Source organism: Delphinapterus leucas, chromosome 10 (assembly GCF_059928025.1).
Source record: "Delphinapterus leucas isolate spDelLeu-1000000601 "Yukka" chromosome 10, BTC_Dleu_Yukka2, whole genome shotgun sequence".
Taxonomy (NCBI): domain Eukaryota; kingdom Metazoa; phylum Chordata; class Mammalia; order Artiodactyla; family Monodontidae; genus Delphinapterus; species Delphinapterus leucas.
The window spans coordinates 56,933,212-56,946,597 of record NC_143138.1 but is presented as its reverse complement, the minus strand read 5'-3'; the positions used below and the strand labels follow the sequence as shown (position 1 = coordinate 56,946,597).

Genomic DNA, 13,386 nt, shown 5'->3' with positions numbered 1-13,386 from the left:
AAAGAGAAGTAGATCATATTCTCAAAAGAAACTTCAAAGCACTCTTGAGTACAGCGGCCGTATGACTGCCTGTTCTCTGTACCTTGGTGGGATTTTTTTTTTTTTTTGGCTGTACACGGGCCTCTCACTGTTGTGACCTCTCCCGTTGCGGAGCACAGGCTCCGGACGCGCAGGCTCAGCGGCCATGGCTCACGGGCCCAGCCGCTCCGCGGCATGTGGGATCCTCCCGGACCGGGGCACGAACCCGTGTCCCCTGCATAGGCAGGCGGACTCTCAACCACTGCGCCACCAGGGAAGCCCCCTTGGTGGGATTTGATGAACAGGAGGAACTCAAAGATATTCCACAGTTAGGGCACTGGGCTCCACTCTGCCTCCCAGACAGACCAGAAGATGTGGTACATATATATAATGGAATATTACTCAGCCATAAAAAGAAACGAAATTGAGTTATTTGCAGTGAGGTGCATAGACCTAGAGTCTGTCATACAGAGTGAAGTAAGTCAGAAAGAGAAAAACAAATACCGTATGCTAACACATATATATGGAATCTAAAAAAAAAAAAAGGTCATGAAGAACCTAGGGGCAAGACGGGAATAAAGATGCAGACCTAATAGAGAATGGACTTGAGGATGTGGGGAGGGGGAAGGGTAAGCTGGGACAAAGTGAGAGAATGGCATGGACATATACACACTATCAAATGTAAAATAGATAGCTAGTGGGAAGCAGTTGTATAGCACAGGGAGATCAGCTCTGTGCTTTGTGACCACCTAGAGGGGTGGGATAGGGAGGGTGGGAGGGAGGGAGACGCAAGAGATATGGGGATATATGTATATGTATAGCTGATGATTCACTTTGTTATAAAGCAGAAACTAACACACCATTGTAAAGCAATTATACTCCAATAAAAATGTTAAAAAAAAATGGCTCCAGACACAGCCAAATGCTCGCTAGGGGGCAAAGTCATCTCCATTTGAGAACCAATGTGCTAGTGGGAGATGGCAAACAGCCCTAACACACAGGTGTACCTTCAGACCAGGTGAGCACATCAGTGAGGTGAGAGATAACACCGCCAAACGGTTATTTGGGAAGGGCTTGACAAAACACAGACCACAACCAAAGGTGCCACCCTAGACAAGTATGTGGGCTTGAAAATTACCCTAGAGGTTTACGTGTGTGTGTACATGGGATACGCATGTATGAGTGAGCGTCCAGCAATGGCTTTCACTCTGTCCTTGCACTGAGAAGTCCTCCAGGGTCTCTGCCATTGGGACCTTCTGAGTGCTGACTCCTAGCCTCCAGACAGGGGCTGCAGACACTTTTATTTTGGGCAACTTGTCTCCAGTCCAGGCTGTAACTGTGACGGTCACAGTGGTAGCCACCCCAGGCCACTGCTCTGAAGCTTTTCTCCAGGACAGTAAATATGCAGGGTGGATGGAACCATCTGTTGCACTCTGTCCACAGCCTTCCCTCCTCCTCTGGCAGGCTGAGCTCCAAGAGGCTGGGAGAGCCCAGGAGGCAGCGGTAGAGACATGCCTGGAATCGGCTTCCACATCTACTGAGCCTGGGCTTTACGTTCCAGGTGTCCTGACCAGGTGAGTGCAAAGGGCAGAGTCGCCCCACTTTGACATAGGCTCTTTCTACAAGGTCTGGTCTCACATACTGAAGGGTCGTGGATTATGCAAACGATGCACTACTCAGAGTTAACTTAATTCTTTAAAAAGCCACTCTGACAAGTGTTAACCAAAGGGCGTTTCCATGAGTGAACACTAGGTCCAGCTAAGCCCAGCTCTGTCAGAGGAGCTCCCTTTAAGGACTTTATTCTCTGGTAGATATGGCTAAGGGCTCCAGGAAACCTTCCAGGGCTGCACCACCATCTTCTCAAGTCATTCATCTAGGCAGGTACTAGGTAAAAATAACTTTTACTATGACAGCAGTGATTCTTCACTTTTTAAATCCTTTACAGGCCTAGGGTACAAACTATGTTCCCTTCACTAATGGGGATTCTCCTCAGCAATGATTTTCAAATTGGGAAAATTGAGAGTTTGAGGGGAGATACCAGAATTCGGGGCTGTGATAGGGTTTACAATGAAATCTCATCATACAAATTCCACTTATGTTTTTCTACACCAATGTACAGTACAGCTTAATATCTCTTAAGTCTAGGTATCTTTCATTATATTAATATTTTTCCAAAAATTTCTCAGCTGTTCTTTTTTTAAAAATTTATTTATTTTTGGCCGTGTTGGGTCTTCGTGGCTGGGCACGGGCTTTCTCTAGTTGCGGCGAGTAGGGGTTACTCTTCATTGCGGTGCGCGGGCTTCACATTGCGGTGACTTCTCTTGTTGCAGAGCACGGGCTCTAGGTGCGCGGGCTTCAGTAGTTGTGGTGCGTGGGCTCAGTAGCTGTGGTTCGTGGGGTCTAGAGTGCAGGCTCAGTAGTTGTGGTGCATGGGCTCAGTTGCTCTGCAGAGTGTGGGATCTTCCCGGACCAGGGATCGAACCTGTGTCCCCTGCACTGGCAGGTGGATTCTTAACCACTGCGCCACCAGGGAAGCCCTCTCAGCTGTTCTTAGACATTTTTTTTCTTCTGTATAAATTTTAAGTCTTCCTATTCAGAAACACAACACACTTCTCAAGAAATAAGAGCCACCACATCAAAATGTTTTAGTGATTCTCATTTTTTGGTAGTATTTTGGGATTTCACTGTAAATAATCATGCCAACTGCAAATAAAACTGGTTTTCTATCTTTTCCATATTTATATCAGTTGTTTCATTTTCTTATCTTATTACATTAGCCAGAACTTCCAATGATTTTCCTATGTTGTTTGCTGTTTATTTTTAGAAGACAGCTTTATATCATGTTTAAATGATATTCTTCTATGTATTTTGGCTGTACTGTTGATTGGTATGTAAAGGTTTATGGCTACTGTACACTGCATGTATTAGTTCTTTTATCACAAAATGTCCCTCTTTCTCTTGTTTAATGTTTTTGGCCCTGAATTCTGTTTTGTCTGATACTAATATCGCCACTTTTGCTTTCTATTTATTTGATCTGCTTTGTACATTTTGCCCATCTCTTTATTTTCTACCTTTTTTTTGGCATCACTGTATGTTAGATGCTGGCTCAAAAGCTATTAGCTGCATACTGTAACAGTCATCAGCACTGTTTACCAAATAATTCCAGTTCTCTTTCTGGGCACATGGTAGGATTACACTTCCACAGTCCTTGAAGTTAGGTGTAATCATGTGAATTGCTTTGGCCAATAAAATGTAAGCTGAAATAAGTCTTGTTACCTCTGAGTGAAAATTTTAAGAGCCAGTGTGATTTACCACGTTCCCCTTCTGCTGATGTGACAATCATGGAAGCAAAGAGATGGGCCCTCCTTAGTCTGGTCCATGAATGAGGATAAGATAGAGCTATCTAATAGAATAACAGTAGCTATTAGTCACATGTAGCTGTTGAGCACATGAAATGTGGCTAGTCCAAATTTAAGATGTGCTGTAAGTATAAAATACACATCAGATTTTGAAGAATTAGTAAGATAAAAGAATGTAAATTTTATCTCATTGATAATTTTTTCTATCAATTACATGCTGAAATAACATTTTGGACATATTGGGTTAAATAAAAATCTCTTATTAAAATCAATTTCAGGAATTCCCTGGCAGTCCAGTGGTTGGGACTCTGTGCTTTCACTGCCAAGGGCCTGGGTTTGATCCCTGGTTGGGAAACTGGGATCTCACAAGCCGTATGGTATGGCCAAACAAATAAAAAATAAAAATAAAATTTAAAAAATCAATCTCAAGTTTTAAAAAAGATTCTAAAAAATGAGGCTGCTAGAAAAAGTTAAATAACACATGTGGCTCACACTATATTTCTATTGGACATTGGCACAGAACAGATGGCCCAGCCAACCCATGATAAACATGTAGCATGAATGAAAAATTAACTTTCCTTATGTTAAGCCTCTGAAGATTTGGAGTTGTTACTGCAGCATAACTGAACTCACACTGACCCTAAATCTACTCAGTAGTGATTCCTCTTTTCTCCTCTGTGAAAAGAGGTCTGATTTCGTTGACAGCAGGAAACTGCAGGTATAAATCTTTCCCCTTTCAGGCCTCTCTTGCTGCTGGAGGGCAGCCAGGTGACAAAGTCCTGGCCCATAAGACATAAGCAGAAGGACTTTCCTGGGACTTTCTGTGAAAGCATTTCCATAAAACGGACAGACATGGCTAGTGCTACTCCTCCCTCTTGTATTCTCTTAAATGTGGATATGATATCCGAAGCCTGTGACTTTGAGATGATAGTAAACAACAAGCATGAGGATGAAGGCAAACACTCCAAGAACGGTGGAGCAGAAAGATCAAAAGATAGAAGAACAGAAAGAGTTTGGGACCCTGATGGTATCACCATGCATCTAAACTACATCCAGCAACTGCCAGCATCAAGTTTTATACGTGAGGAAAAGAATCTCCTATTTGGCTAAGTTATTATTTGTCAGTTTTCTTTTACTTGCTGCCAAAATCATTCCTATCTGATACAGGTGTATTCTTGGAGACAGCATCCAGCTGAATTTGTCATGCCAATCTGATAGAGTCTTGGTCTTTTGTTAGGAGAATTTCGTTCATTAAACTTGGTTTTATGCCTACTCTTTGTTAGGTTCCTATTTATTGTTATTTATTTTCCCCTTTCCTTAATTTTTCTTTCTTTTTGGCTGCACCACATGGCATGCAGGATCCTAGTTCCCCGACCAGGGATCGAACCTGTGCCCCCTGCATTGGAAGTGAGGAGTCTTAACCATTGGATGGCCAGGGAAGTCCCCCCTTTCCTTAATTTTGATGGCTTGTTCACAATTCTGTTTATTTTCCCTTTCACTCTCTGTGAAGTTTGAGGATCTATTTTCTAATTGTGCTACTCATCACAGTTCTGTTTCTAATAATTGTATTTATTTCTACATTTTCTACAATTATATCATAACTGAGTATCAGTCTCACCCAGATTGTTTTTTTTGTCCCCTTTCTGAATCATTCTATGTCTGAAAATGTACTTCTTTTGCCTTAGTAGATAAATGATTATCTTGGTTACATGTAGAATTTTGGGTTTGTAACTCTTCTCTCAGTAGCAAACATTTTTTCATAGTCTTCTGGCTTGCAGTGTTGCTGACGAGAAGTCTGGTGCTAGTATAATTCTCCTTTCTTTGAAAATATCTTGTTCCAGTAGCTTGTAAGATTTCCTTTATACTTAAATTTCAGAATTTCAATGGCATATATCTAGGCATACATGTGCTCCTTTTCTTGCTGCCACTAATCCTGCTGCAGATTTGGTAAATCCTCTCAATCTGCACATTCAAGGTTTTTTTTCAGCTCAAGAAAATTTTCTTCTATTACTTTTTCTCTTCCTGGAATTCCTATTATTTGCATGTTAGGTCTCCTAGATGTTTCTTCCCACCTCTCACAATTACTGGCTCTGTGTTTTTGATCTGAATTGTTAAGATATTTTTTCCACTTGCTCCTCCAGAACATTAATGCAGTTCTCAGCAGTGATCATTCCCACTCTTTTTCTCAGTTCATTTACTGAATTTTTGTATTTAGAAATCAAGGGATTTTTTTTTTTAAGTTCTAAAATTTATTTGTATACTCAAAATTCATTTCGGGACTTCCCTGGTGGTCCAGTGGTTAAGACTCCTTGCTTCCAATGCAGGGGGCGCAGGTTCGATCTCTGGTCGGGGAACTAAGATCCCACATGCCGTGAGGCAGGGTCAAAAAAAAAAAATTCATTTCTTGAACTATCATTTTCTTCTACCTTTTCCATTAGTTTTACCTCAGTGGGAGTCTCACATTCTAGATTTTCAACTTGGAATCTCCTCGGCAGTGGTAAATGAGGGAACACTGCGAGGCCCAGCACTGTGAGGCAGAGCTGTTTTCATGGTCCAGCAGAGCCCAAGTTGACAAAGCACAAAGAGATGAAAAAGTCCCTGTACTACTGGGCTCCTCCAGGGCACTAGACTGAAAGCAATTCAGCTCATCAGTGCAGCCCCTCCAGGGACCACACACATTAAGTGGGCAATGCAGGCCCTTTCCAAGGGGATCCACAGGCTCCCGCTGGCTTGTTGACCTCACAGGACTTCACATTTCAAGTCTTCATCCCAGGACTGCAAGAGAGGCAGGCATTTTCCTCTGATGTGGTTCCCTGCTTCTTACTGAGTATCAGAGAGAATGAATTCTGTGCCCTCTCTTTCCCCTGGAGATGTCAGGAAAAGTGGAGGCCTTGATGTACTTCCCAGGCTCCACCAGCAGGCTCACCTGGGTTTATCCAGAGAGGGAATTTAAATGGTCAGAACCACATGCTCAAGCTGTAGTCTTCCCAGAATCCTCTTCCTTATGTTCGTATGCACTTTTAAAATAATCTATTTTCTAATCTATTTTCTAATTAAGCTTTTCTGTGAAAATTGGGAAAAGAAAAAAGAAAAATAAGGCACAGAGGAGAAGAGAAAATCTTACACAGATTCCACAAGTCTGAAATAATCTCTTCATATTTTGGCATATGTCATTCTGGTCTTGTAAATGCCTGTGTGTGTGTGTATGTGTGCTTATGACCATATACATACTTATAAATATACTTGCCGACTATATTTTAACCTTTTTTCCCCAAGTGATATATAGTGAACATCTTCCTGTATCAGTAATATTTATGAGACATCATTTTTAATAGCTGCATACTATTTGATTGTATGGTTACTGTATAGGTCTTTTATTGTTTATTGTCGATCATCGGCTCACTTATAATTCTGCAACATTATAATCTATGCTGGATGGTATCTTATGGTTAAATCTTTGCACATCCATACTCATGTCAATAAGGAGGAACTGCTTGGGTGGACAGATAGGTATATTTTTAAGGTTTTTTGTTTGTTTGTTTGTTTGTTTGTTTTGCGGTATGCGGGCCTCTCACCGCTGTGGCCTCTCCCGCTGCGGAGCACAGGCTCCGGACGCGCAGGCTCAGCGGCCATGGCTCACGGGCCCAGCCGCTCTGCAGCATGTGGGATCTTCCCGGACCGGGGCACAAACCCGTGTCCCCTGCACCGGCAGGCAGACTCTCAACCGCTGCGCCACCAGGGAAGCCCTATTTTTAAGGTTTTGAGATCACACTGCCAAATTTCTCTCCGGAAAGGTGTAACCAATTCACACTCCTACCAATAACCAATTTACATCCTCTACTCTCTCTCTCACTACCCCCATGCCAAACCCAAATATTATTTTTAAAAATATCTTTTGATAATTTGATAGATGGAAAAGGATATCTCATTGTTTTAGCTTGCACCTCCTTGATTACTAACTATTGAACATTTTTTCATGTTTACTGACCAATTGTGTTTCTTATTTTATGAAACGTCAGTTCATGTCTTTTGCTCACATTATTTGGGATATAAAGTTTTATGACTCTTGTGTCCTTGATAATGAATAATCTCCTTTGTCTCTTTCAGTGCTTTTTACCTGAAATTCTCTTTCAATGCTTTTTACCTGAAATTCTCTTTCAACTGAGATTACTATTATAATCCCTGCTTTCTTTCTTTTTTTTTTTTTTTTTTAACGGTACGCGGGCCTCTCACTGTTGTGGAGCACAGGCTCCGGACGCGCAGGCTCAGCGGCCATGGCTCACGGGCCCAGCCGCTCCACGGCATGTGGGATCTTCCCGGACCGGGGCACGAACCTGTGTCCCCTGCATCGGCAGGCGGACTCTCAACCACTGCGCCACCACGGAAGCCCTTTCTTTTTGTTTATACTTGTGTGATGTCTTTTTGCTCATTCTCCTACTTTTAACTGTTCTGAGTCATTTTGTTTTGAATATGATGTCTGTTAGACAGCGTGTGAGTAGAATTTGTTCTTTTTTAACCTATTGTGATGATCTGACTTAAAATTTTTTATTTGACACATATGAAAGAAGATGTAACAAATACGTTTATTATTAAACGAGGTAGTTAAATTCACTTATATTTATTATTGGCTTTTTTCCAAGTCTCTGTGTCTTCTCTGGTCTTTCCATTTCTTTGTCTGCTCCTGGTTCTTTAACTCTCTTTCACACAACTTCCCATGACAGAATGTTACAAAAATATGAAGTGACTCTTATAACTCGCATCAAATATGTTCTTCAGTTGCTAAATGGGAATGACTGACATATCCTGTAACAAAAAAGATGACTTTTTTGGTAATTTCAAATCTTTAAGTAAATGGCTGCGCACATACTGTCACAGATTCTGACTAAGGATGCTCGTCAAGGACGGGACAGACGCGCGGTGGCGGAAGAACACCGGGGCTGCTGCGTCGGCACTGACCTTCTGAAGCCCGCCGTTACTGACCTTCTGAAGCCCGCCGTTCTCCTCCACCAGCGGCGGAAGAACACCGGGGCTGCTGCCTGGCGGAGCGTCCACATTGTAATCACGGAAGCAGCAGAAGAAGGAGCTGAGGATGCTGCGGCTCCTCTGCTTCTTCAGGCTGACGTTGCACTGGGATGCTGGGAAGAGAAACAAAGCACAGCGTGGCCAACTGTAATACTACGGGAAAACTCGAACGTGCAGCCGCCCCAGAGCCCTGACATGTGGAGACCAACTCAGGACCAGAAGACCAGGGGAGCCAGGAAGTTCCTCTAAAAGATTGTTACGTGACTCCTAGAGGGCCAGACAGTCGATGGAGTCCAGTCCTGCTGGCTGGACAGAATTCCCCTGATCTCGGCCCAGTGGGGGCTGCTTGCTCATTAGCTGACCCATCCCCGGGGCCATCTGCCTTCCTGAGACCAGCAGATAAAGTCTTCCAACCCTGCACAAGTGCTACTTCAAAACATAGATCCTTGCAGGCACAAATCAGACTTGTCCCTCGCTGAGAAGCATTTCTCTGTGAAGGGTACCAAGGAAGTCACATTGAAACTGGGTTCTTGGGCACTCCCTGCTCACCATGGAAACAACTAACTTCATAGGTTAATAAATAAGATGTGTGAAGGCACAAAGCAGCCCTCTTCTTAAACTCCTAAACCCATTTGGCAAGAAGTTGATAGGAGCCTGGACCCACAGAGCTCAGGGGTGGAGGCTTCCATCACACTTAAAACAGAAACAGCAGGAGAGGTGGGACAGAACATCAGGGCTGGCCAGGGCAAAGCCTATCTTCACGAGACCCAGGGCAATACTGTGCCACTGACTCATTCCCTGGCCTGTCCTGGATTGAGGCTCCGGAGGGAGGGATGGATCCTTTCTGTTATCCAGGGCTCAAGACAAGTCGCCACAAGTCAGAAATAAAAGACAAAAGTTAGTACAGATGAGAAACACACCTCAGGGGAGGAGACTGACAATTTGGAGGTGCAGGAGCATTTAGCCCTGGGAATGCAGTCCCACCACATACCACGTCTGGGTGGGTCAGCAGCAGTCCCACCACATACCATGTCTGGGTACAGGCTACGGGCACAGGGACCATGCTTGGGGTTGATGGGAAGATCACCACTGTAGGAAATTATTAAGTTCGCATGATAACTGTTGGAGTCTGTCTCTCCCACAAAGCAATTCTGGCACGATTCCTCTTTGTACACTTGAGGGATTTGTATAGCACCTGCCCTCTCAAGAGATCACAAAACCTTTGCTGAAAGTCTGCAGGTACCCTTCTGCCAGCAGCAAAACCAAATGCATTCAGAAATTCTGAGAAAGGACTGAAAGGCTGTTTTGCCAGCAGCTCCACAGGCCTGGGTGGTCTTTAGCCTGGGTTTAGGCAAATGGCCCAGGAAGTGTGAATTTAAGATAATCGCTGGGAACTCCTTGGCGGTCCAGTGGTTAAGACTTGGCACACTTTCACTGCCGGGGGCCCGGGTTCGATCCCTGGTCAGGGAACTAAGATGCCGCAAGCTGCCTAGCACAGGCAAAAAACAAACAAACAAACAAAAAAACCCCTTCATTAATTAAAGATGATCTTTAGAACCATAAATCTCTGGAAAAGCTGGCTGTTTCTTCTTCCTTATGAATCCTTAGGTTCATGTCACAGGGCACCCGTCTTCTCATTTCAGGCCCCACTCGTCCGGCCAGACCAGACCATGGGGGCCACCAGGCACAGAGGCCTCCCACACAGCAGTGGTGGCAGCGACAGTGACCACTGTTTCCTGGGGCCAGCCCTCTGGTTTCTAGTACTTTACAGTCCTCATCTCATGTCATCCTCACAGCTACCCAAGGAGATAGGTGTGATTGCTTCCATCTAACTGCTGAGAATATACAGCTAGTAATTGCACGTGCCCAGATTCAAACCCAAGTGGGTCAGTTTCCAGAGCGCGTGCTTTCCCCATGCACCACACTGAAGACAATTCTGAAACAACTCAGGTCAGATTAAGAAGGAGGGAACGTGCCAAACGGAGAGAAAAGCACTGCCATAAACTAATATTTAATATAAATGATTGGTTAAGCTGTTTTGTTGTTACTTTGGGTATTTTAGTTTTTTATGCCTCACTCAGATAATTTAGTCAGAGGAAGAAAAGACTGTCTCTTCCCCGGCTGAGAGCACATTTCTCTGCAAGTAAACAAGCTGTTTGTTCATGTCTTGGTGACACTGAGCCGTCAACACCCAGGCCGGGCAGTAAAAAGCTCTGCAAAAAATGCACTTTCCCGGATCCTATTTTCATCCTTGGGTCACATAAGTCTTCCCCATAACTAACAAATTAACAAGCTAACTTATGTGCTAAAAAAAATCCTGACCATGGAGCCAGGGGGCTACTTATAATTCCACCATATGATTACTTGCCATGTGGCAGCCACAAAGAGGGCTGCAGGGTCACTATTTGCTCAGGTCACTTGGGAGGCCATCACCCCTGACAATGGCAGCTCACTCCATTCCCCCGTCTATGTAGGAAGAGGTGAAGCAGCTCATGGCTGTGGGAGGGTCCAGGCATCTTCCTGCTAAATAAGGTCACTACTAGGGCCCGTAGGAACCTCCGGGCAGCTGGGGGCTTTCGAATCTTCTAATCACCCTTGGGTTGGGCTGGTGCTCTCAAAAGCAGGCTAGCTGGGGAAATGGCTGGATTCCCTCAGGACCAGCATGAGCCCACCCTGCCCACGGCACTCACTGTTCCTGAAAGGTCAAGGTGGGCTGTATGGGTCTCATGACCGTGCTGCCTTCCACCCCAGATGCTGCCTCTCCACCAGCTACAATCCAGAAGGCCCTTGATTTACTCATAAACTTCTGGTAAAAGGGTTTCAGTTGATACACGAAATCAACATCTATGGTTTTTTTTGTTGTTGTTTTTTGCAGTACACGGGCCTCTCACCGCTGTGGCCTCTCCCGTTGCGGAGCACAGGCTCTGGACGCGCAGGCTCAGCGGTCATGGCTCACGGGCCCAGCCGCTCTGCGGCACGTGGGATCCTCCCGCACCGGGGCACGAACCCGTGTCCCCTGCCATCGGCAGGCGGACTCCCAGCCACTGCGCCACCAGGGAAGCCCAACATCTATGTTTTAATGGACAAATGTTTATAACATTAGATCAAAAAAGCAAGATAAATAATTGTATATCTGACTTGATCGTAACTGTGCAAAAACAAATGAAAAGAGATTGTAGTAGAGAAAAGATTGGCAAAAATATATCGCAATGTTAACAGTAATTGTCAGACTCTGGGTATTTACACCTCTTCCTTCTATATTTCCCCAATGTTTTATAGTCATTACATTTTACTCTAACAATGGGGAAAGAAAACAGTCTCGTTAAGCTTTCTTTCAGCAACTCTGTAAAGCTCAGGAGAAACCATATCCTACGCCCAAACCCAAACCCTTACACCTATTCCTCCGCTTTCCACTCCATGCCTGTGAAGGGCAAAATGAGGCAAGAGCAGCGTCATAAGCCTTGCAGGAGGTAATTGTCACTGCTGTGGTGGCCCAGGCTCAGCCCCGGACCGTGACATTGCCGGGGTGGAACATGCCCACCAACCCAAACCAGAGGGGCCCACGTGAAGAGAGGGCACCGAGTCCATGATCTGCCCCAGCAGCGTGCTCCCACTGGCTTTCCCGGCTGGCAGCCCACCCAGCCTCTCACCACCTGGCCTCACTCGCCCCTTTGAATGTCCCTACTGATAACACGAGAGGCCCCCTGCTGGCCCAGGGAGCCAGAAGAAGGTCTTTATCAGAATTGTAACAGTAGGGTATGAAAATCAGTTTAATATGTACATCTTCCAGTTACACTGGTTTTAAGAATACTTTGGAGGAGTAAAGGAGAGAGTAGGAACTTTGAACATCAGTCTCGAACATTTCATAAAGATTTCCATGTTTTATCAGATTTAGGAGGAAAACATCAAAAATTATTCTGAAGTTTTCTGTTGCTTTCCCTGATCATCTTCCTGCTCCTATCCACGTCCACACCTGTGCACCTCATGTTCGGTTTCCTCCTCATGGTAGACGCCTCATCACGCTGACATCATACCCCCCACTCCTCCTCTCCTCATACCCCACTTCTGAGAACATTCCTGTTCTTCAGGGGCTGGTTCAAAGCCCAACCCCTTGAAGGAAGCCTGTCCCAGTGGAAGGGATTTGGTCCTTGGCCACTGAACTCCCAAATAAACACATGTCTGTCTGGGCTACATCTTCAGCCCATTCCTCTCTCCCAACTTCCAGGCCAGTTTATCCACCTGCCTGCCAGATGGACATCTCCTCCAGATGCCTCCTAGGAGTGCTTCACCCAGCAGGTCCCCTCTTTACCTGGGGCATCAATCTCCGAGTCTAAACATCTACCCTTCCCCCTCTCATTAAGTTGTTGGTTTTGATATCCTTGGTGGTTCTTAAATCTGTCCTCAACAATGCCCTGTCCCTTTCATATCCCAGTTGAGGCCCTCATCATTCTGTCCCCGGACAACTACAATAGCGGCAGAACTTGTTTCGCTGCTGCTGATTCTGTGTCCTATAATTAATCATTGACATGACCCACCGAGGTGTAGCCCAACAAGTGAGGAGACTGGTGGTTGTGAATGTGGCCTCTGAAGTCAGCCTCCTAGGTGTTGGCTCGACCAGTAAATGTTACGGGACCTAAGTTATATGACTTCTTTGTGCTTCAGTTTCCTTATCTGTAAAATAGAAACAATAGGCTTGTTGTGAGAATTAAATGAGTTCGTATAAAGTACACAGAACAGTACCCAGCACAGGGTAAGCACTTCATAAATGTCAGCTCTTATTATTATTATTAGTTTCTGAAGAGCTTGTGCTTCGTAAAGGAGTAGGGGTTCTGCTGGTAAATCCCGGATCAAAGGCTGGATCCACATTGGGTCCAAATGTGGGTCCACATTTGTGCCCTGCCGTCTGACAACTAGGAGGCATAACTTCCTATAACAGACCTTGGTTACTTAAACTGTAATTTAGAAAGCAAAACTAGAAAAATCTCAG

General features: G+C 44.7%; 1 protein-coding gene across 14 annotated transcripts in view; it reads right to left on the bottom strand.

Annotated features, from left to right (window-relative positions):
• CTDSPL (CTD small phosphatase like) overlaps positions 1–13,386 on the bottom strand; it is a 127,515-nt gene that overhangs the window by 27,663 nt on the left and 86,466 nt on the right. For 8 of the 14 annotated variants that reach the window (XM_089919031.1, XM_089919032.1, XM_089919033.1 and 5 more), the window contains exon 2: positions 8,334–8,512. In XM_089919031.1, the coding sequence (XP_089775157.1) occupies positions 8,334–8,512 (179 nt within the window). The remainder of the gene's footprint in view (positions 1–8,333; positions 8,513–13,386) is intronic. The other 6 variants (XM_089919037.1, XM_089919038.1, XM_089919034.1 and 3 more) reach the window with 1 other exon arrangement.